General features: G+C 31.5%; 1 protein-coding gene across 3 annotated transcripts in view; it reads right to left on the bottom strand.

Annotated features, from left to right (window-relative positions):
• LOC118199938 (ATP-dependent RNA helicase DDX3Y-like) overlaps positions 1-22594 on the bottom strand; it is a 63557-nt gene that overhangs the window by 26424 nt on the left and 14539 nt on the right. For all 3 annotated transcript variants that reach the window (XM_035371824.2, XM_035371826.2, XM_035371825.2), the window contains exons 5-9: positions 16229-16328; positions 8290-8430; positions 7477-7576; positions 1404-1539; positions 1236-1315 (exon numbers count right to left, since the gene is read on the bottom strand). In XM_035371824.2, the coding sequence (XP_035227715.1) occupies positions 1236-1315; positions 1404-1539; positions 7477-7576; positions 8290-8430; positions 16229-16328 (557 nt within the window). The remainder of the gene's footprint in view (positions 1-1235; positions 1316-1403; positions 1540-7476; positions 7577-8289; positions 8431-16228; positions 16329-22594) is intronic.

Here is a 22594-nt window from a genome sequence, read left to right as displayed (position 1 = left end):
CAAGAAAAAATTTAACAAATTTCTATCCATATGCAAAAAACAGATTTTGTAAATGATACTCGTAGGCTAAAAAATTATATTTAGTACTGTTTGATTAGTTTGTTTAGTCTGATTTGCTTTTCAGATAAGCCAATGCAATTCAGGCTTAACTTCATCAGTGTGTGACAGCCAAGAAGAAATTTAACAGAACATGTCTTTAGACACCAATTACGTGATACAACATTCAATGGCAAACCTAACTAAGCTTCATAATGATAGTCATGAAATTGAAGTTTTTCAAATTTTGTAAACAAAAAATTTTTCAGTTAATGCAAATCAACTACTGGACAGCAAGGGCAAGATCTGCAGTATTTTTCTTAAATCCAAAAAGTGTTGCTACCGTTTGTAAAGAAAATGGCAAAGAAATTTACAACAAAAACATTTTGATTGAAAATTTAGTGAAAAATCTCCACATGGCAATTACAGAACCTGAAGAATGGAACTTTGTAAATTACGTCTCTCCCCCTCCTTTTTTTTTTTTTGCATTGAAAGAAATCTTTAAAGCAAACAAATATTCAGCTTTTTTTTTTTTAAATAAATTTAGATTCCTTAAAAGTCATAAATGTTTTATTATTACATAAAACACTATTTCATACTTTTATTTTCATAATTCCTATGTTATCTTACTAGATTTAAACTAGATCTAATATCCGGAATCTCCAAAGTCCTTACCAGTCTGAATTTTTGACTTTGTACTGTACTTTAGAATGTAACTAAAAAAAGTGTCCATATTCTTGATGTCATTTCATAAATGCAAAGCATGCCATATTTGCATGAATATGTATTTTTATTAAGTATATTACTTAACCCTCCAACCAACCAAGCCTTGTACATGATTTTAAAAATACTTACAATAACGTTAAGGAAGCTAATATACTAAGTAGTAAGATTCATCTAGCTCATACCGATTTGACAGAACTAGTTATAAAAACTGAACTTAAATACTTATTTAGGTCAATAATCAATATTTATTACCTAATTATATAATTCAGGCAAAAATCAGTTCTTAAAAATTCTTAACCTCACTACTCCTGACGAAATACATTCAAATTAAAGCAGTAATCAGAAAAAACAATCCTGAAACTATAACCAAGTAAAAAAAACTTTCCATGGCTTTTATAGTAAAAGTGAAGGCTAAAATCTTGGCTGCTTGGAAGGGTTAAGACCTAATTATATTCAACTGGGGAGTTAATTACCACAGGTAAATTTTTTGGAGGCCCTTCTTCAAAAATCTGATTAAGTATAGGCATCAGAAAAGCAGCTGTTTTACCAGAACCTAAATAAAATTTTAAAAATTACACATTACTATTAAATAAGAACAAGAATACAGAAAATTTTAAAATATGAAATAGAAATATATTTACCTGTCTGAGCACAAGCCATAAGATCTCTCTTGCTTAATATAATAGGCATAGCATGCTTCTGTACAGGAGTGGGGCTTTTATAGCTAGCCATTTCAATGTTAAATCGAACAAGTTCAGTCAAAGGCATTTCTAGAAACTAGAAAGATAGTGTTCAGTTAGTTTTTACTGATAATCATTAAATTCCATCAGTAAATGGAAATCACATCTAAAATATTTAAATACATATTATTCAAGTTATAAAGCATTGTTTAACTTATTCAGAGAATACACAGAAAGAAATATAAACACTATGAAATTCCCCTAAGACTATAAACCCATTGCTACAAGCAATTTTGGTCTTGCGAAGATATTTTTCAATGGTCCTTTCAATAAAAAATGTTTTTAAAATATAAGAAATACTGATACTTCTAAAAGTGTTATCTACAAAAGATAGTTGTCACAAGAGGTACTGTACAGGAATGCCTCATTTAAAAACTCATTAAAAGATATAAAATGCAGAGTTAAATGAAATAGTATTAAACATTAATCTTTAGCTAGTTAAATTCTTGTAATTAAGAATATACCGTAATTTCCGGAAGAAACGCCGCAGCATTTAAGTGTTTAAAACTTAAATTTTCAGCGGGTGTGACGTTTAGGTGTACTAAAAATAAAATATTTCCTATGATGGTCATTGTACATAGTTTGGATGGCCTTGTCATTGTACATAGACTAGTGCTGTTCCCACACAAAAGACCACTCAGTTGCTTTTTCCGAACAATATTTTGTTTACATTCTTTCCCTTGAACAGATCTACATGCCTTATTCACCCTAAACTGGGTCTCAGAACAATAACATTCTTCCCCCTTTCAAATGAACATTCTCATCAGTTTAAATAGTCTCTCTCTCCTCTGCCATTCGATGAATCCGGACACGACTCCACCTGCCTTACAATAACGAACTCTGACTGGCATCATTTGAGTACAAGTACTTGTTGGATAGTTTTTAAGTAAGAAGGGGGAAAGTTTTTGAAAATGGCACCTAAACGGCACAGAAGCTATACCGCTGGTTTTAAACTTAATGTAATTTCACGTGCTGAACAAATTGGAAATAGAGCAGCGGCTCGAGAGTTTGAAGTGGACAAGAGATGTATTCGACGTTGAAAAACTGAAAAAGAACTTAAAAATATGGCACAATAGAAACGAGCCACAAGAAGTGGTATTGTAATGTGGCCGAATCTAGAGGATGACCTTGCAAACTGGATAAATGAGCAACGAGGAAAGGGAATGGCAATTTCGACTGTAAAAATTTGCTTACAAACAAAATTTATAGCAAAACAAATGAACATAAATGATTTCAAAGGAGGGCCTTGCTGGTGTAGCAGATTTATGAAAAGAAAAAATATTTCTGTGTGTACTAGAACAATAGTCGGGCAACAATTTCCAATGGACTGGCAGGATAAAAAGGCATCTTTTCGAAAATATGTGACAGATATTATTGACAATAAAAACTTCTTCGATCTCAGATAATAAATATGGATGAAACGGCGTTAGCTTTTGACTCTCCTGCAAACAGAACTGTTGATGAAACTGGTGCAAAAACTGTATCTGTGCTTACGACGGGGCATGAAAGAACGTCATTTACATGTGTGTTAGCTTGTGCCGTAAACAGTGATAAGTTAAAGCCGATGATAATTTTTAAACGAAAGACTATTTCAAAGGGAGATTTTCCTAATGATGTAATTATTTGTGCAAACGAGAACGGCTGGATGTGTGAAACAATCGTGCATGAGTGGCTACAAAAAGTTTGGCAGTGTCGTAAGGGATCTTTTTTTCAATCAAAAGGGTTATTGATAATGGATTCCATGCGTGCTCATTTACTTGAATCAGTAAAAACCAGATGTGAAAAATTGTCTACGACCGTAGCAATAATTCCTGGTGGTATGACAAAAATCTTACAACCATTAGATTTGTCAGGTAATAAATCCTTCAAAGCTGAAAGCGGTGGGAGTGTTGGATGAGTGAAGGATTGCATACGCATACCAAAAGCGGTAAAATGCGTAGAGCATCTTATGAAGTTGCAAAGTGGGTAGGAAATGCGTGGAAATCGGTAAAAACATTGGAAATAATAGCAGGTTTCAAAGAAGCTGAAATTAAATCCTTAGATAAAGAGACTGTAAACCAAGAGTATGAATGTGACGATCTGGAAGACTTGGAGTTGAATCAGGATTTACTAAAACTTTTTAATTCAGATAGTGAAGAATCAGATTTTGATGGCTTCATATGATGTATAGTTTGCTGCAATTCCTTTTGTAAGCTTTTGTAAGTAAAATTTAAAACTTCCTTTTGTCATCCAAATTTAATATGTCGTTGTTGCAACATTTTTTATAATATAGTCCGAGTATTACAAATATGGACTTCTTTAATGGGTAAATCTAAGTATATATATGAACGTAAATATATTTTCAACATTTCTTACCATTACTTTATTTTTAAGTTATGGTTTTATTTCATGCATTTTTCTTAACTGATATGTCATATATCAGGACTTAGGTTGAGATTTTGCATCTATATGGCCCACGACGATGTCACGCGCAATTTAATCTATTGCGGCCTTTCTGTGCAATTTTTATTTTTTCCCCGCCATTTTTCTCGAGTGCGGCGTTTACGCTGATGTGGCCTTTCTTCCGGATATTACGGTAAGCTAACTGCTATTTCACTGTTTTTCTCTTGTGTTAAAATAAAGATAAAACTTTTGAATCTGCCTCATTATCGAAAAACAAGCAGTGGTGTATTTATACGACTCATTATACTGTTATGCACACTCAAAACATTGAAAGAGATTTAGGTTAAGGAAAATGGCACTGAAACGCAGAGCATCACATTACACCACTCTTACTCACATTTAAGAGAATTTATATTACGACAAGTTTGTAAAAAAGATTATTTTGTTGCTATTTTAAATGCCACTAGGGAATACTGGCCTCTGGAATAATTGGCATGTATATTTTAATGAATTCACCAGATAATCTCAAAGTTTGAGTTTATATTTATTCAAGGTTTTTCTTATGCCATATTCATAACTTGTATCTGATTACCTAATTAAATAAAGAGCAATCTGTGACTATCCAGCTCCTTTAAACTGCTGCCAGAATGGCAGACAGGATCTTTGTCCATTTTTATGGTTGAAGGAAAATACATAAGTACCAAAGTACATACACTGTTAAAAAAAAAAAAAAAAAAAAAAAAAAAAAACCACATTCACCCCATTTACTAATTCTGTCATTTGTAAAGCAAGAGGGTGAAATTATGTGAGGATTTTAATTTCTGAAGAACACTTACAGTAAGAACAGAAATTAAAAGTTTTGATGGATAAACTATAAATAATTAACACAATATTATTTGCCCCACCAGCGGCCGAGCGGTAAAGTCACTGAACACAGGTAGTTCGGTTCAAGGTTCGAATCCCACGAACGAGCTGGCTGCATGGGCATTTTCGTGGTTTTCCCCATGTGTAACGTGTATACGAGCCACTTTCCCTTCGAAAGTCCTCCACGAAGGCATCCCTCATCTTAGGCAGATAGCCCTAGTGGGCTTTGCCATAAATAAACCAAACCCAATATTATTTCTTTAACAGAAATATATACTAATAAAAATATATAGTAAAATTAACAATAAACTATCTAAAAGACGTCTTCAATTCTATTTCCCTGTAACTTAAATTATGTTCATTCTTATTATCTCTGCTACACCTTTATTGCAGGTGAACTTGCCGACTCGGTGAAATCTTAGATTAAATAACACTTCATGTTTGCTTTGCTGTGGTGGGTCAGTTCTTGTATTTGGCAGGTTGTATTGTTCTTGTATTTGGCAGGTATTTTCCTTTTAAGTTCAACACTTAAAAGGAAAAGGTTCAGCATGACCTTCACATATAGTTTGTCAGTAAAACTAAAATAATCACTACATGGATGAATCCATTTTTTAAAATCATGATAGCTGGTTCTCAACACATTGAGGAAAGGGAAGCCAAAACTAAAAAGCTAGACAGGAAATATGTGAGGAAACATGGCATATTTTATTAGAGAAGTAAAATCCAATTTTTTTTTTAGATCCTCACTAAATATAAAAGGCTATATATATATATTCTTCTTGCTTCTCATCACAGAAGTTCAATATAATATCAATAACACAATGACCTTGAATAGTTACTTTCCAATTTGGAAATCCAGAGTTCGTATTTTAGACTCGTTCAGCAAATAACTTTACTGCAAAAGTTCCACTTTTGGAAGGGTTTTCCATCATCAAATTCATATACTTGCTATTAATAGCTATCATACAGTACTTCACAAATGAATTCAACAATCCCTGCCATGTCTATTTCATTGAAAATTCAATGGCTACAATCTGATCAACAGCTATGACCAGATATTGATGAGATTGCAGGCACTGGACATCGTACAGCTACACCATTACAATCCGATGCAAAATGAAACAAAAGTTCTCTCTTTATAGCTCTCGTATTAATCATTATTTACTCACTTCTAGAACTCCTAAAACCAGGTATTTTGTATTACTTGCTTACAAATGAATTTTTGATACAATTTTTAAAATTTATGAAAACTTCTCATGTTAAGAGACAAACGTAAAATTCTAACATCTTCATGAATGCCATTTATGCTCGTGAAGACTGAAAGCACAGGTTTGGGTTCCCATTTCTCGTTTTTTATGAAAGTACTTTCACATATCTTTGTGCTAATAAATCTATTTTATTCCACATGTAACTTATTTGATGGGTATGCATGCACTATCTCAAAATAAGTTGCTTAATTATAATCTCTGAGGGAGACTTGCCATATTAAGTATACAATAACCATCTTAATTCGAAAACATGCTAACCATAAGAGTATATGCCATTACTTGAGATCATGATCGCATGGCTTAATATGACAAAAAAATTCAATGAAAAATTTAATCTTGTGAAAACGGAAATTAAAAATATTTCTTATGTACTGAGCTGTAACTTGTAGAATCAAGCTACAATTTTTATTTATACACATTTGTGTTGAAAAGTGTGAGCAGCATTTATGCCATATACTACAGTCTGAAAAGTTCAACATGTAACTTCTCCAGATATACGTATCCATGCATTCTTCAACAACTTGCAAGTAACATTTTAAAATTCTATAAATTACAAGCAATTGTAGTTTAAATTTATTGAAAGTTGATATAAAAAAACTTTGAGTTCAACAGCAAATAATGAATAAAGTTAAATATCACAGTTCACATTGAATGGGTTATTTTAATTCTGATTTTCATGTACCAACTTACATAAATTTTATATAAAGGGAAAAATATTTACAGCAGCTGCAGCGAAATGATAGCAAAGTTTAGGAAATTCAAAAGATAATTATAAATATGTGAATATGATTTATATATGCAAGATAAAAAATATGAAAGCAAACTTCTAAATTTAATTCACTTAAACCTCTTATTTTCTATTTCGTTTGGGAACTTCATTACCTGTCCTAAAAATAGCACTCAAGTCTACACTGCGTCATTCAAATTAATCATGCGATCTTACGTAACCCTTAATGAGATGCCTCTTGACCAATCGCCGAATTGCAAACCAAAACTTTTCTCTTCGCGTGCTTCCACCTTACATAACTACACACTTTAGCTCTGCTCTCTCTTAATTCTCTGCTAAGATGTAATTTCGCTGGCTTGCTTTCTATCTCAACAATATCAAAAATGTAAATCTTCTGTGGAAAGGCATGACTAGAATGCCAAGTGATTGTGGTCACAAATATTAATTGCAAATAAAAATGGAATTAAAATTGCCTCCACTGCCAAGTTATTCAGATACTACGCAATCAAAATTCTTCTTCAATATGGATATATGGATCTAAGCACATATTGACACTGCTCCGGCTTTTCCTTGTGCTTTTATTATTCCATATATATATATTTTCAAGAAAGAGTACTTTTCATTACACTTCACTTCTGGAACAAATATCTATTTATAACCTAACAATGTTTCAGATTTTTCCATGTTATACGAGGTAAAAAATGAATAAATGTAATTAATAAAAATTCCATACATTGCTAATCTGTTCAGGACAATCTTCTCCAGTGGCTTCCACAGGAATATCTTCATATTTTTCAAAGTTTATACCAGTGTGTCCTTGACCAAAAAGCTGCCTGAAAAAAACATGAAGGGGGAAGGCTCACTTTAAAGCAAAAATACATTTTCATAACTACAAGACAGTTTAAAACAAGAACAATTTTTATCTAACAAACATTGCAATTTAAATAAATTTTGAACATCCAACACAAAAGGCTTTTTGCTTTGATCCTCAGAAAAGCATTATTTGCAAGTTCTGACACAGATATGCTGCTGGCAAATTTTTAAATTTACCCTTAAGAATCCGAATGACATTAAAGAAAAACTGAGAATTAACTGTTTATACTCAGTTAAGTACAACAAGAAAAGTTTTTAAAAGTTAAAAAGCTGCACTTCTGCCTGTACTTTTTATTAGTATGATTTTTAAACTGGAATTTACATCACATGTTAAACAAGTAAAAACATCTAAAAATCATAGAGCATACCAACCAGAGCTTCCATAAAGTTTCATATACTAATTTATTTAATACATAATTATTTAAGTAATGAAAAAAATCTAGTTAACCTTTTTTAATTTTTAGTTTAAAAGTCTTCAGCAAGCTCATTAAAATCTGGTATTTTCTAATTGGATTTATACTAAATAAAACAATTTTTTAAAATTTAATGGTTTCATATATTTACAAATGCTACATATCATACTTGAAAGATATATTGATCAGTAATTTTATGCACGTTTTTATGCACAGTAAATTTATGCACGTTTTTAAAGATTAACGAATGTACAATTTACCTTTCGACACGCTCATCTCTTGGAAGAGGACGAGACCAATCTTCCTCTTCATCATCATTCCTTTGCAAGCCATTTCGACGATCCCAACGATTGCAATCTCTACTGTCAACCTTTGCTTCTGAATCTCTCCATGTCCTTCCACTTTAAAGAAAAGATTTACAACATCATATTTAATATTAGAACGTATAAAGTAAAATAACATAAAGTTAAATAAATTAAAAAGTAGTAATATAAAGTATGCATTTATTAAAGGCAGTATTTAACATTTAGTGTAATCAACTTTCCATTTAAAAAAAAAAAAAAAAAAGATCTTCAGATTTGCAGTTTTTTCAAAAAACGGCACACAATTTTACATACTGCCTTACCTCCCTATTTGCCACCGGATTTATATTCTAATAAAATCCATATTGGTATATAATTAGATGATAGGAAAATACATTGCCATTATCAATCAATCTCACTAAGAGCAACTTTTACCCTTAAACACTATAAAAGATAACTAGGAAATTAAAATATAAATATTAATAAAATGAAGTTGAAAAGTAAGGCTCTTATTTTGAAGCATGTCAGAACAAAAGAGGCAAGTAATGATTTTCACGAGTACTGATCCACAACTGAATAAGTAATTTCTTGAAAATATTTTGTGTTGAAGGATTTCTTTAAAAATATTTTTCACAGGAAACGGAACAAATGGAGGAAAAGTTTTAATTATTATACATTTCACAATTATATTTATTACATTAAATACTTGCTTATTATTATTAATTCATACCAAAGAGCCAAAGTAACAAATAATGGCAAGTGCACAAGTTCGGGGAAACAACACATAAAACCTGCTATTAGTTTTAACATATTCTTCAGATGCAAATTTCAAAAAGTTTTTTTTTTTTAAGCTGTGATGGTATATAAGAATCATGTTTCTCATAAAGTAATATTTTAACACACTTAGTCCATCACTGCTTTCAGAAAACAGGCCATGGTGGTGGTGGTGGGGGAAAAATTACTGGAAAGTTTGTTTTGGTTGAGATTACCACACATTATCCATTTGGTATTAGCTAAAATAGAAGCAATATGACTCGCTGATAATTTTAATCCTGATGATAGATAAGAATAATATGTGAATAAATATTTCATAATTGAAAACACTTCGTTGAAAAACGAACTTGTATGTTAATTATATTTCATCACTGATATAGAAAATTTTTCACTCACCAATAATACATCTACCCTGACTTAAAATGCAGGTTGTCAACAAAATTCAAATAAGTGTGTTTTTTCATCTACAAGTTCGAAAGTTCTAATGTGTGATGAAATCAAATGTGGTATTACTTAAATTGAATTAAAAGCTAATCTGGTTAAGAAATTTTGTTGCTTATCTCACCAATATTTGTCGAGAAAAGGGGAGGTTTGCCTTAACTCTTTGAAGGGAACCGGTATATTTGTTTGCCAATTTTTTAACCTCCGAAAAAATGCTAATTTTTCTACACCAAAAGCTATAATTGTGTCTAGTGTTTTCTTTCAATTCTAAATGGCAACATCACCCTATGAATGCTCAATATTTTACAGTTATGACATTAATATACCTCGTTCCAAGGTATCAATGTTGGAAGATTGATAAATTCTATTGGAGGGAAAGAAAAAATTCAAAATCTGCAAATATATGACGTACACATGCTGAATCTTATATATTTACTTCATTTCAGTCAGAAGTGATAATTAACAGACGATTATTTATACGATTTTAAAACCAGTATATAATATATACCAGCGCCCACACTGAGGGTACCACGCCAATAGATGGCAGCACAAGTCTTCTCCTTTTCTACCCTGACATAACAGAATTTCTTTATTATTGTAACAGTTTGTGATGTAATAATTTTTCATGATTAATTTATAAGTCATTTAGGATTAAATATTATGTTCGTGGAGGAATGGGGAGTTTATTGACGCTGCGCTAGGACTGAATACAAGTATATTAGTTTCATTTATTCTTTTTGTGTACTCAGCTCAAGTTTCATTCCTCTGTGTTTAGCTAAAATTTTTATTTCAGCACTTAATCCCTTTCCCAAGAGAAAGACTCCTCAATTTCAAAATTGCCGTCTGGGGTCAAAACTTTACACAATTGTCAGGGTTAAACATAGCATGCTAGCCACCTGTTGCTTCCTGTTTTCCAAAATCCTAGAATGCAAGAAAATGAAAAGAGGTGATTGACAACCAATTTGTCATTCCGGAGTCACGCCTTCTTCCTTTTGTGAGGTGTGATAAGATCACACAAAGGGAAAGCTCACTTAAAATGGAAATGTACTTAAGGTCCATCTCATAGTGTAATCACAAAAACTGCTAGTTTGAAAGCATGCTTTTATTCTTTAGAGAAATTCTTTTTAATTCTTTGTTAATTTCAGATGAAAAACTAAAGAACACAAGAGAAATTTGTGCTCTGGTTGATACAAATAGATTGTTTCGGAAATAAATTTTCACGGTTCGTGAAAGGAGGAAAAATATTTCTAAGGCCCGTTTTAGATGCAAACTAAAATTTATCCAAAAGTTGAAAAAGAGCCCCTATGAAGCCAAAGGGGTTGAAAATCAGAATAAGAGCTTTGAGGTGTATCAGATAATAAAATTGTTTAATGGCGTTTCTTCCTGAACAAAAGGATATATTACAACCTATATTTACAAAAAATAAAAAAAGGGACTCTTACGGTCCTCGATGATCTAAAGTGTGTGTGCGTGGAGGGGGGGGGGGATTCTTTGTATCATAGTATGAAGCATGGTGTTTTTCACATATTTCACATATATGAGTGCTTGAATATAATTATGTAAGTCTAAAGAAAATTTTTTTTTAAATTTCGGCAGATATTTAAAATTTTAAATACAAATTTATGTTTTTATGCACTTTGATGATTCAACCCAGCTGAACATACTTATGTAAAATATGGGTAAAAAGCTTTTCAACTTGATTTAAATTCAATATTATTTTATAAAAAAATTTAGCAAATATAACACTGCATAAAATACAACTTCAAATATGCAACATACTTTCTCAACTGAGTCGGTCGTAGTGCTTCATTTTCCAATTTTTTAAATTTTCGGCTGAGTTACATCTGCTTGTAATATTATACTAGTTCAGTTACAGCATGATACGATTTACACATGCAGTGTTATATTTGCTAAATTTTTTTATAAAATAATATTGAATTTAAATCAAGTTGAAAAGCTTTTTACCCATATTTTACATAAGTATGTTCAGCTGGGTTGAATCATCAAAGTGCATAAAAACATAAATTTTATATTTAAAATTTTAAATTTCTGCCGAAATTTTTAAAAAAATTGTCTTTAGACTTACATAATTATATTCAAGCACTCATCACTACAGACGCACATCACAAAAGTACCCAAAATTAATTTTCAAAACAAAGATTACCAGTTGGCAGCTACCTGGAAAAAAATTGTCCTAGAGGGGCACCGGTATAAAATATATACCGGCTCTCAAAATTCAGGATTTCGCTCTAGATTTTTTTTAAGTCACAATTTTGTGTCCTTAGGGTCCATAAGTTATAGTTCATGCAAAATTTTACCACAGTTTAAATTATTTTATATACTGCCCCTCAAAGGGTTAAATCATCAAAATGATTTAATGCTTAAGAGATTGAACATATAATGGGTCCAAGGTCATCCATCAATCTGTGTTTAATGCGCTTCTAGTATGTGTGCCTATTTGCACATCCACTTTTCTTAATGGCATTTTTGTCCATCGAAAACTCAAAATTATCTTTATGTGAATTTACTCGGATTAATTTTCCAATGAAACAATTATTAAATATTCTGCAGACTATAAATTTTGTTTAAAATTTCAGATTGATTGAGCTGTTTTGAAAGAACATAACATTATATTTCAAAGAAAGCACTACAATTTAATATTTTTAAAAATGCTTTTGATGCATGAATTGAGAGAGTATTTTTAATGATGTTATTATAGTTTACACTATACATTTTTCTTGGTATGAAATAGATAATATGATCATTCATTAATATAACTAAAAGTCTTTAATCGAATAGAAAACTGTTAAAAATTATTTTGATATTTGAACACATAATGCTGTTTCTTTTTATATATGATTAAAAGTACAGCATTGTTTTATGAAAAATGAAAAGTTAAAAATTATATGGTATTAGAAATTCAATTTTTGCTAATTTGGTTTACCAAATTATAGAATTTTAAGATTTTTATGTAGGGAAGGTTATTAACACGATTAATGCATTTTTGTATTGTGGTTTAAATATCCCTGAATTAATTTAACAATGAACAGAAGCAGGCAAGCAAGAGACGTCCTTCGACTAGCTAACATCGGTAGCAAAAGAAAATACGTATTTTGTGGCCACAGTATTTATAATCTTCAAAGTGCTTTGTTTTAACACTATACAGTGATTGGGCAAAAGTTGTCGCATTGCAGTTACTGCAGAGAAAGTGATATAAAATTAAGGGGGTGTACTTAAATTAGTAATTTAAAGGTCTATTGTCAATTTATTCCAATTTAAGTTTAATTTTGTAAATAAATTTTCTGCACACTTTTATTCCTTACACACACATATATATAATGAACCTGTGTTGTTATTGAAATAAGATGACCTGATGAGAGTTGCAAAGGATTAGCGTTGGATAGGACTGCATAGTTAGGCAAGATGACTCTATGAACACACACAGCGAATTCCACATATAATTTTATTTCTTGGGTAATGGACATTATCATGGTGGGTGTGTTATGTAACCCCACAATTTTGTATAGATTATACCTTCTTAAAGGACGAAAATTAGAAAAGTAAACTCTGCATGGCAACACAAGCATCTGAAAGCAGAAGGGAAGAAAGAAGAGTTGTGATGCAATTAAGCTTTTATACCGCATTCCATTTCAGATCACATGGCAGTGTAATGAGGGAGGCCCTCACGAAATAGGCAACTCAAATAAGCACATCATTTAGACAAGAAAAACATAAAACAGAAAATAACCAATAAAAATGGAGGAATAAAATATTTCCACAATATTTTGTAGAGAATATTTAATGTGCCGAAAAATTATATCTAAATCTAGCTGAACAGTACCTACTAGCTATAACCATTTTATGGAAACAGTAATTTCTTTTTGCCACCATAAAACTATACAATTTTTTTTTTCAGTAAATGATGCATGTTACTCTGCTTAGATAACTAAAGAATAATTTATAATACATAAAAACTTTTGATACATTCCTATCTATGTAACTGCCAAGATAATCTAAATGAGCATCTACAAGATATACTGGAACAACAAATACATACAGCAACAGCTCAGTCAATAATCACTTACCTTGCTCACTACAGATGCCAACAAAGCTGATTTCTTTTGTTTAATAATAAATTCTTTTAATACATTGGTACTGATGATCAGTGATTCAGTTTCATATTGGTGTAGCAAACAAATATATTTCGCAATATTTTACAACGGTGGTAATTTTTGCCACTATGGACATACCATCATTCTCCTCACAAAGCTTAAGTAAGTTGCACATTTTCAAATAATTCATCGCAGAGAACAAGGCATACCTCTTTTTCTCAATTCCTAATCCTGAACTTTTAACCGATTAAAGGTTTACCATTCAATGGACATGTAATCTTTGAAGTGATATCATAGGACAAATTTAGAGAACATATCATACAAATTCAATTGTAAAAAAAAAAAAAAAAAAAAAAAAAGGAAAAGTTCTGATAATGAGATTTTCTGACCAAAATGCTAATTAACCCAGTGGATGGTTTGTAGAAAAATATTTGATAGTAGTTATATTTTGGCTCTTCAGTACTGAAATTTCTTATAACATTCCTACGATTTCATAAGCTTAAAGGAAAAAAAAAAAAAAAAAAAAAAAAAAAAAAATCTACTGAGGTAAGAATTTATTTACCAGTAATTCATTTTAAACCAACATTAAATACTTCAAGTAAACATTAAGTACTTCGTACACCAGTTTAGTTTCTAAGCACTGTGTTCACACCGTTCAAAGGTGAATGACACAAAATAAAACAGGTTAGATGACTCGGAAGAGAAAGTAAACTGTCATAATTACTACAATAAATTTGCATACATACAAAATTAGAACAGCTCTCAGTTTCTCAGCAAACACCAAATATTCACTTCCACAAAAAATGTAGCTAGCTTAGTTTTTACATTTTACATTTATAAAGCTTATCAGAATTAAAGGCTACTACTGACAGAAATAAAACTTATCTGTTACATAATGAAAAATTATTAAACACAATTCGTACAAAGATATTATCCACTCTGCCAACTGAGTAGTCTGAAAATACCGAAATTACAAGACAAATTCATAAAAATTTAAAAAAAGAAGTAAACCGAATTTACATTTGGGACACGCAACTCAAATGCATATTTCTTAATGGCAATATTACAATGGAAAGTGCACAGAAATTTGTACTACTCTTTGTAACCTGCAATAAAAAGTCCTGAACTGCAGCATTTAATTTGAAATTAATAAAAACTACAAACATTTTAACATGGACATATTAAATTTGCAATGCTTTTTATTTTCCAAACCAGAATGCTACTGAAAAATAACTTAATTGCCTACAAGTATGTTGGAAAAAAAAATTATTTTTGCAAGCTAGCTTCGAATTCAATACTCACATTTGCCTTGTGCTTGCAGGCATTATGAGAAAAAGAATGCGATAAAAGTTCTCTGTACAAGAATTACTAATACTTTGACCACCTAGCTCCATACCTAGGAGGTCAAGCGTTCTTTTGTATGATACTATGTAATTTTAAATATAAACTTTAACAATTTATTTTGGCCTTTGAAGAAAAAAAAGCCCTTTTTTAAAACTTTCTTTTGGGGGGGGACCAACGGATGATATATTTGTCCATACACAGGTAATTTGAACCTTATAGGATATTGATCAAATTTAGCACCCTTATATTTTGCTGCCTGCATGCGAGACATTCACTGCATGAATGAGCTTGCATGCATGCACAAAAAAGGGGGAGTAAATTTTAGAATATTTAAAAAGATTGCAAACTATGTTAAATTACACGCTTGGTAATAAATATCTGCTTAATATTTCATAATGTAGTCATGATAAATTTGATTACTTTAAACTATTTACACATTTGATCTACAAAGATATCACTGAAGCATTATGTAAGATCTTTTTTAAAGAATTTATATTCCCTACATAATGATTAACTTATGCCTACTTGCCCTCTGAAGTATCTGAACACTTTCTTTAAAGCACAGTAAAGAAGCATTAATATTTTCTACAAATTATTAAGTAAAAGATATTTTTGTGTTAATTTTACATGCTATGAATAAACTGATAAACATGTTATTTTACAAATAACCAGTACTTTAATATAGTGTTCCTTCTAGAAAAAGATTCAAATAGATATCCCACCAAGTTGTAATGGAGATTTAAAAGAGATACTTGGTATTATTGCAACCACTTTAGTAGAAGCCTGCAAATTCTGGCAACCATGTGCATGTAGTTCTTTAGGTAACCATATGCATTGTAAGTCAGAATCCTAAAATTCATTGAATAATTTCTTTCTTCTGTAAAAAATTGCTTGCAACAAGGTGGTAGCATTAATAGTAAGGGAAAAAAAATTAATTTATAAAATTCAACAGTGAAGTACTAATATGATCCAGATCCTCATATAAGCGGAAGACTATTCTTCACTTACCAGCCTAATTCCATTGAAGAAATCCAAGATTTTATTAAATTAATGCTGCACTTTATATATATATATATACCAACAGTAAAGGTGTATATACATATATATATATATATACCAACAGTAAAGGTGTAATTCTGAGCTTTATATAAAACACAGATCAGTTCATTGATGTGACAAAAAATCAAGACAAAACTTCATTGATGTGACACCAATTAAACTATTACCCATCATTTTTTCGTGTCTGATATGCATTCGGGCGAAACTGCTCAGATCCAATCTTCTTGTTTCGGTTAAAATTGAAATTCCTTGAATTTTTATCTGTGCCTGCAAATAATTTAAACAAAATCATAATATGCAAAGGGATGTTTAAAAACTACACAGACAATTTTTTTAGATTTATATTTATAAAGATAAAAGTTTCAAAAGAAAAATACATAAAATCTGTCATTTACTAAAATACATAACCCTCCTTTAAAAATTTTGCACTTGGATGTTTTTAAAAGATCACAATAAATTTGATTTTGCTTACAAATATTTTGAAAGATATTTACTAGCATGTTGTATAAACCTGAATAGATTAACACATTTAAGTATCATGTTGGCTACTAGTTACCGACATTATACTTTCTGTCTAGATTTTTGTAAGTCAAGGTGACATTTTTTGTTTAGGTCACTTAACTGATTTACACTTAAAAAAATTATATTCTATCAATTCTACACAGATCTTCAGCCACCGGATATTGGTGAAATCAGAGGTTATAGAACAAGCTTAAAACAAGGCAAAACCAGCAATTAGCATTCAAGATATCAAATGCACAAAACGATATCACAAAAAAATTCAGAGTGTCTAAACAAAATTAAGCAAGCCTTTAATTTGTTTAAGACAAATACACCTTTTTCCCTCAAGCTAACACTTTAAAACAATAAGCCACACAATCTCCCTTCTCAAAGCCAGATTACATAACTTATATTAAGAAATAAAGTTAAACTTCAGTTAATAAGCTCATTTATAATCTCCCACGAAAACTGCAAATCAATTCCTTCATCCTCATTTCTTAATGGATGCTAGTCTTAAGACAATTCTGAAAAATTTCTCACACCCGACAATTGCCATTTTCAATGCTTAGGAAATTTACAAGACTTAAAGGATTAATATCCAATACTAATTTATATAAACTTTTCCAGCTTTCATTTTTGAGAGGGTATTTTTTATGCATCATTAGAATAAAACCATACTACATTATTTCCAATTCTACATTCTTATTTTTAAAAAAATACACCCTTTTTACCCTTCCTCATTTCATGCTGACATTCCCACTCTTTTACGGGAATACATCAATAGTGTTCATTCACTGACCTGAATCAGTTCTTTTTAAGATTCATGACACATTAACAAATACCTTGATGAATAAAACTGAGAACAAGAAGTGAATCAAAAATGATCTACACTCATGTCCATAAATTAAGGATAATGCAAAATCAGGCAAAGGAAGAGTTAGAAGCAAAACAAATTTGACTTATTTGTAAAGCTTATTTATTAAACAAAAGGTAAAGAGCAAAAAAAGATGCTATATGTTTGATATTATTAAAAAAATTAGCGATTTTTTCTCCCTGGAGCAAATTAGAAAAAACACCTATTTACAAAAAACCGATATTACATGGTTGGTATGACTGTTAATACATTGTATGTCTCCCAGACCATGCAATACAGTCCGTACAACGCCTAGGCATGCTGAATATCAAATTATCCATCTGATCTTGGGGGATATTACACCACTCAAAAAGCAATGCTCTCCGAAGTTCCGGTAGAAATGTAAGAGGAGGTTAACGGGCTGCAACTCGTCGGCCAAGCATGTCCCACACGTGCTCTACTGGATTCAAGTCCGGTGAGAATGCTGGCCAATCCATACGGTTGATAGCCTCTGATTGAAGGCATTCGCTTATGATGTTTGCATGGTGAGGACGGGTGTTGTCATCCATAAACACAAATATTGCGCCCATGGCGCCCCGAAACAGACGTACGTTGTTCCAGAATGACGTCCTATAGATTTGGCTTGTCATGGTTCCAATTTGAACATGCAGGTCAGTTCCGGAACCCAGAATAATTCCACCCCAAACGAGCACTCCTGCAACATTGTAACGGTGTCGTTCAGTGATGTTTTCTTGGTGGTAACGGGTACCTGGAGCTCTCCATATGAACGTCCGGCAAGAATCAGACTGCAAGCTAAACCTGGACTCGTCGGATAACACCACACAAGTCCACTGTTGCGGTGTCCACAATGCATGCTCTCTATTCCAGGCTAACCGCAGGCGACAGTGAGTTGCAGTAAGTGGAACGCATCTGACAGGCCTACGAGCATATAGACCAATCTGCCCTAAACGTCTGTACATGGTCAGCCTTGAAATTGTCGTACCAGTGGCTGAAGAGACAGGTCTGAGGCTGTACTCCGCCTGTTTCTTTTGGCAGTAATTGCCAAATACCGGTCCTCATTCAGCATTGTAACTCTGGGACGACCTGTGCTGTAATGTCTACTCGCATTACCATCATCTTGGAATCGTTGCCAAAGCCTGGAGATGACACTCTGCGCAATTCCGAGTTCGTATGATACTTCCAGTTGAGTACGCCCACATTCCGGACTGCCGATAATTCTACTACGTAAAAAATTATCCAAATGCGTCCTTTGTGTCATAACTATTCGGTTATTGCACTGAAATGCTTATAAAAGGGCCTGCGAACAATTTTACTTCTTTGCCAGTATTTCTTATATTTTACTCACACTCTCGTCATTGTGACGTACCATCGGTGTCATCTGGTTACTTCCTGAAATTTGCATGATTCTTGAAGATGTGTGTAGTGATTTTACATTTGATGTATTTATTTTAGAGTTCGATTTCCGAGTGACTCCAAATTATCCTTAATTTATGGACATGAGTGTATAAGGATGGAGCAAACAGTAGAAAAAATTTTAATAAGTGGTGGGATCATGAATATTGACTCAATTGAATCTACCCCGATATATATTTTTAAATTGTAGTTTTGAGATCCCCTGAAATCTACTTTCTACATAGAACTAACAATAAATTTCTAAACTAAAAAAATGCGCAAAAGTTAGGAAATGATGAAAATTAAACTTGCTTTTAAAACAGCAAAGTTTTTTTCCTCCCATAAAATGAGAATTAAACGACACAATTTTAACAAGAGCTCTCAGTGGGTGAACTCTTAGGGAATTAATGTTCTATTTTGATAAAACAATATTTGCTTGCTCAGTAAAATGAATTCTTTCAGCAATTTCATGAGCGAATGACACATAACCTAGTCATTATCACCCAACAGCATTTTTCTTCATCTCATTTAAGACTACAGATCAAGCCAACTTTCCATTATGTGTGATTTTCAGGAAACAAAACTGAAATGAAGTGGGGATGGGGACATTTAGAGAACTTGACCATCTGCCACAACTGTCATCAAGATCATGAAGTAGGCCTGATAAAAGGAAATGATCTGGAAACATACTAAAGCTAACAATACTAACTAGAACACAGAAACACTTTATTGCACAGTTTAAAATTAAGCAAAAATGTAATTTTGATTTAATTAAAATAGACACCAAATGCAAGGTTGTTGTGCCCAAGTTTACTTTTTACTGATGTTTTGTCTTTTTTCTTCATTAAATAAGTACTTTGTAAAATGTAAGTAGGACAATGAGATCTTCTGTAAAATGGGAGTATACATGTACCTTAAAAATAAATTAATGAATATGTAAAAAAATACTTGTTTAATTTTGTACTCTGGAGTACTGTAAAAGTGAACATTGGACAGGTACAGATTTTAATTAAAACTATCAACTTTAACAGCTGCTGTTTTAAAGGGAAAAATTATTTTTTTAAACATGAAAAATTAACAACATTAAAATAAATAAAAGAAAAATTTTAAGCTGCATTTCATGCTTGAAAAAGCCATTTTTCATGAAAATGTTCTGACAAAACTGCATTTTCAATACTTCCTCTAACAAATACTAATATAACATAACACCATCTTTCATTTATATAAAGTTAACAGGTCATCCTTACAAAGCTTTTAAATGTTCCTTTCAAAATATTCATTTCGAAACAGCAAAGAAAGCACAAAAGAATGGACATCAAAGAAAGTAAAATCAAAAGTCTTTAAAGACCTCCATAATCCGAAATGACCTATAAATCCAGACCTCAAAGATACAAGCTTTCTGCGCATGCGTAATGCATTGATGCATGCACATATGCGCATAATGCATGTGTCTACGCATGCGCGTTTAATGTATAATGGATGGCATTGCTAAGCTAAAATTACCTAATTATCTATTTCAGTTAATGTTGCAGATTGCATTGTTACTTAATCTTCGAATTGGATCCGGCTTATTATTTTTTGCAGACTGTTAGAGCAATTTTATAAAAGTAAGCGTGAACTTTGGATTATGTCAAAAAGAATTTCTGATTCTGGAGCTACCAAAGGATTTACAAGGCGAAAGCAAGTTTCGATGTCCATCAAACAAAAGATGGAATTGCTGCAAAAAATGGATAAAGGCATATCCTTTATTTCTCTAACCATTCTAAAATCTGTTTATCAATTTCACGCTGCTCTGCCGGTGGGGGGGGGGGGCGTCGTGGCACGCAATGAACTGGAAGTTGATCTGTCAGCACCATCCTTATCTTCAGGGTAGATGTTTTTATTTTATTTGGCTTACAATTCCTTACTAAATGTAGTATTTCATCTCGATGCACTCCGTCTTATAGTTTTCTGGTTGCAATTTTCTAATTTCGACTATACGTAATGTATGCTTTATGCATGCGAGCGTTGAAAGAAATGTTTAATAAAGTAAACAAATAAATATTAAGCTTTTTGTTTTGTAAATTTTGATACCCTTTAGATCATAATTGCTCTTTATTTCATAAATTACCGTCATATATTTTAAATTTTATAATTTCAGCATGCCGTCTTACCAGATTTAAACTGATGATCTATAATCCGGAATCGCCGAAGTCCCGACGAGTCCGAATTAAAAACTTTTGACTGTATAATGTTTTTATACTTTCTATTTAGAATTTTTTTTACAAATAAAAAAACAGTTATGGATCTTTATTTTAAAATAATACTGGATTTTTATAAAGCAACAAATTGTTTAACAGTTAGTACTCAACTATGTCAAGCGTTAAAAAAGTAAGCTGCTTTAAACCTTTAGGGTAGCTCTTTTTATGAGATTTACCATCGAATACATGTTAATAAAATAAATTAAAAATATCCTAATTTCTTGACTGCAAGTGATAGTCTGTGACAATTTTGCAACATACTCTCAGAATGTTTGCAAAATATGCAGAATTGTTTTTGTAATATCTAAACATTTTCCAGATTTTTAGCTTTCCACTCTTAATTATTAATAGAAAAATATTTTTAAACTTTTCTAAACCTTTTCCTAGTAGTGTAACATGCACTGTATTGGTAAAAGATGCAAGAAGGGTTTTAATCGTAGTTTTAGAATCTATGCAAGAAAAATGTCTGAAACAATTGGAAACTGAGCCAAACTCCGTTTCAAAATTATAATTTCGGAGCTTTTATGAATTGACAATGTCAAAGACTGCAATGAAGAAATTGGGAAACATGAATATATCGGGAAGAGAAATTAGATGAACCAAGCGATTAGCATTTAATAAATTTCAAGTGCCACCCAATCAGTAACAACTATCATTGGCTAGAAAGTAATGATCAACTTAAATGCCCATGCCAGTTTTGTATGTGCACACACAAGACTAAGACTACAAATTTTAATAATGACTTTAACTAAACAGGTGAAAAACAGGTTTGAAGAAGTCATTACCTATCTTTATGCTACAAAGAAAGTAAAAAAACTAACATACGAGAGGGCTGATTGAATTCCTGCTTTGCTCTCCAGTATCATAGTCCTTTAAAAATTAGTTTTGTAAAATAACAATGATTTTTTATACAATTTAAATTTTAAAATGCAACTCGAGATGACTTGATCACAATATCTGTGTTCAAAACCATTACAGAAATCAAAAGGAATTTGTTTCCATAAAATCATATATTTCAACACAATTACTAATTAAAAATGGAACTACATAAAAGCTCTCATTAATTTAAAAAGATAAAATTACTAAAGGATAAGACAAAATCTCAATAACTCTTAATAGTTTCCGTAACAGTCGTATGAATATTCTGAAAGCAATATTTTTTACACATAAAATAGTATTTCATAATTTTCAAAATTATTTATAAAGTCAAATATCACAGTTAATTGGAATTAAATGGCCAAACAAATTACCAGGGATCATGCATCAGAAATTTATTCATTTTCAAACTCATTTCAAATTCTAAGGGTTTATTAAAAAATATCCAGAAATGCTGGGAAAAAAATTGTCACCTTCCCGTTAAGTATGTCAACTTTAGCTCCATTTTAATTATTTTTTTTTTTTTTTTTGGGGGGGAGCTCTGTTTATGTTATTTCCTTACTAAAATTTTCTTTTAAGACTTCTCTTCCTCTTCCCACAGCGATTAAATAAACCACAATACTTTTGTAGCACTGGACAAGACCATTCGG

This window comes from Stegodyphus dumicola, chromosome 4 (assembly GCF_044657685.1).
Source record: "Stegodyphus dumicola isolate Sdum_Otavi_A_Nest chromosome 4, ASM4465768v1".
In the NCBI taxonomy this organism is placed as follows: domain Eukaryota; kingdom Metazoa; phylum Arthropoda; class Arachnida; order Araneae; family Eresidae; genus Stegodyphus; species Stegodyphus dumicola.
Note: the sequence above shows the minus strand (reverse complement) of the source record. Positions and strands in the feature narration are given on the sequence as shown.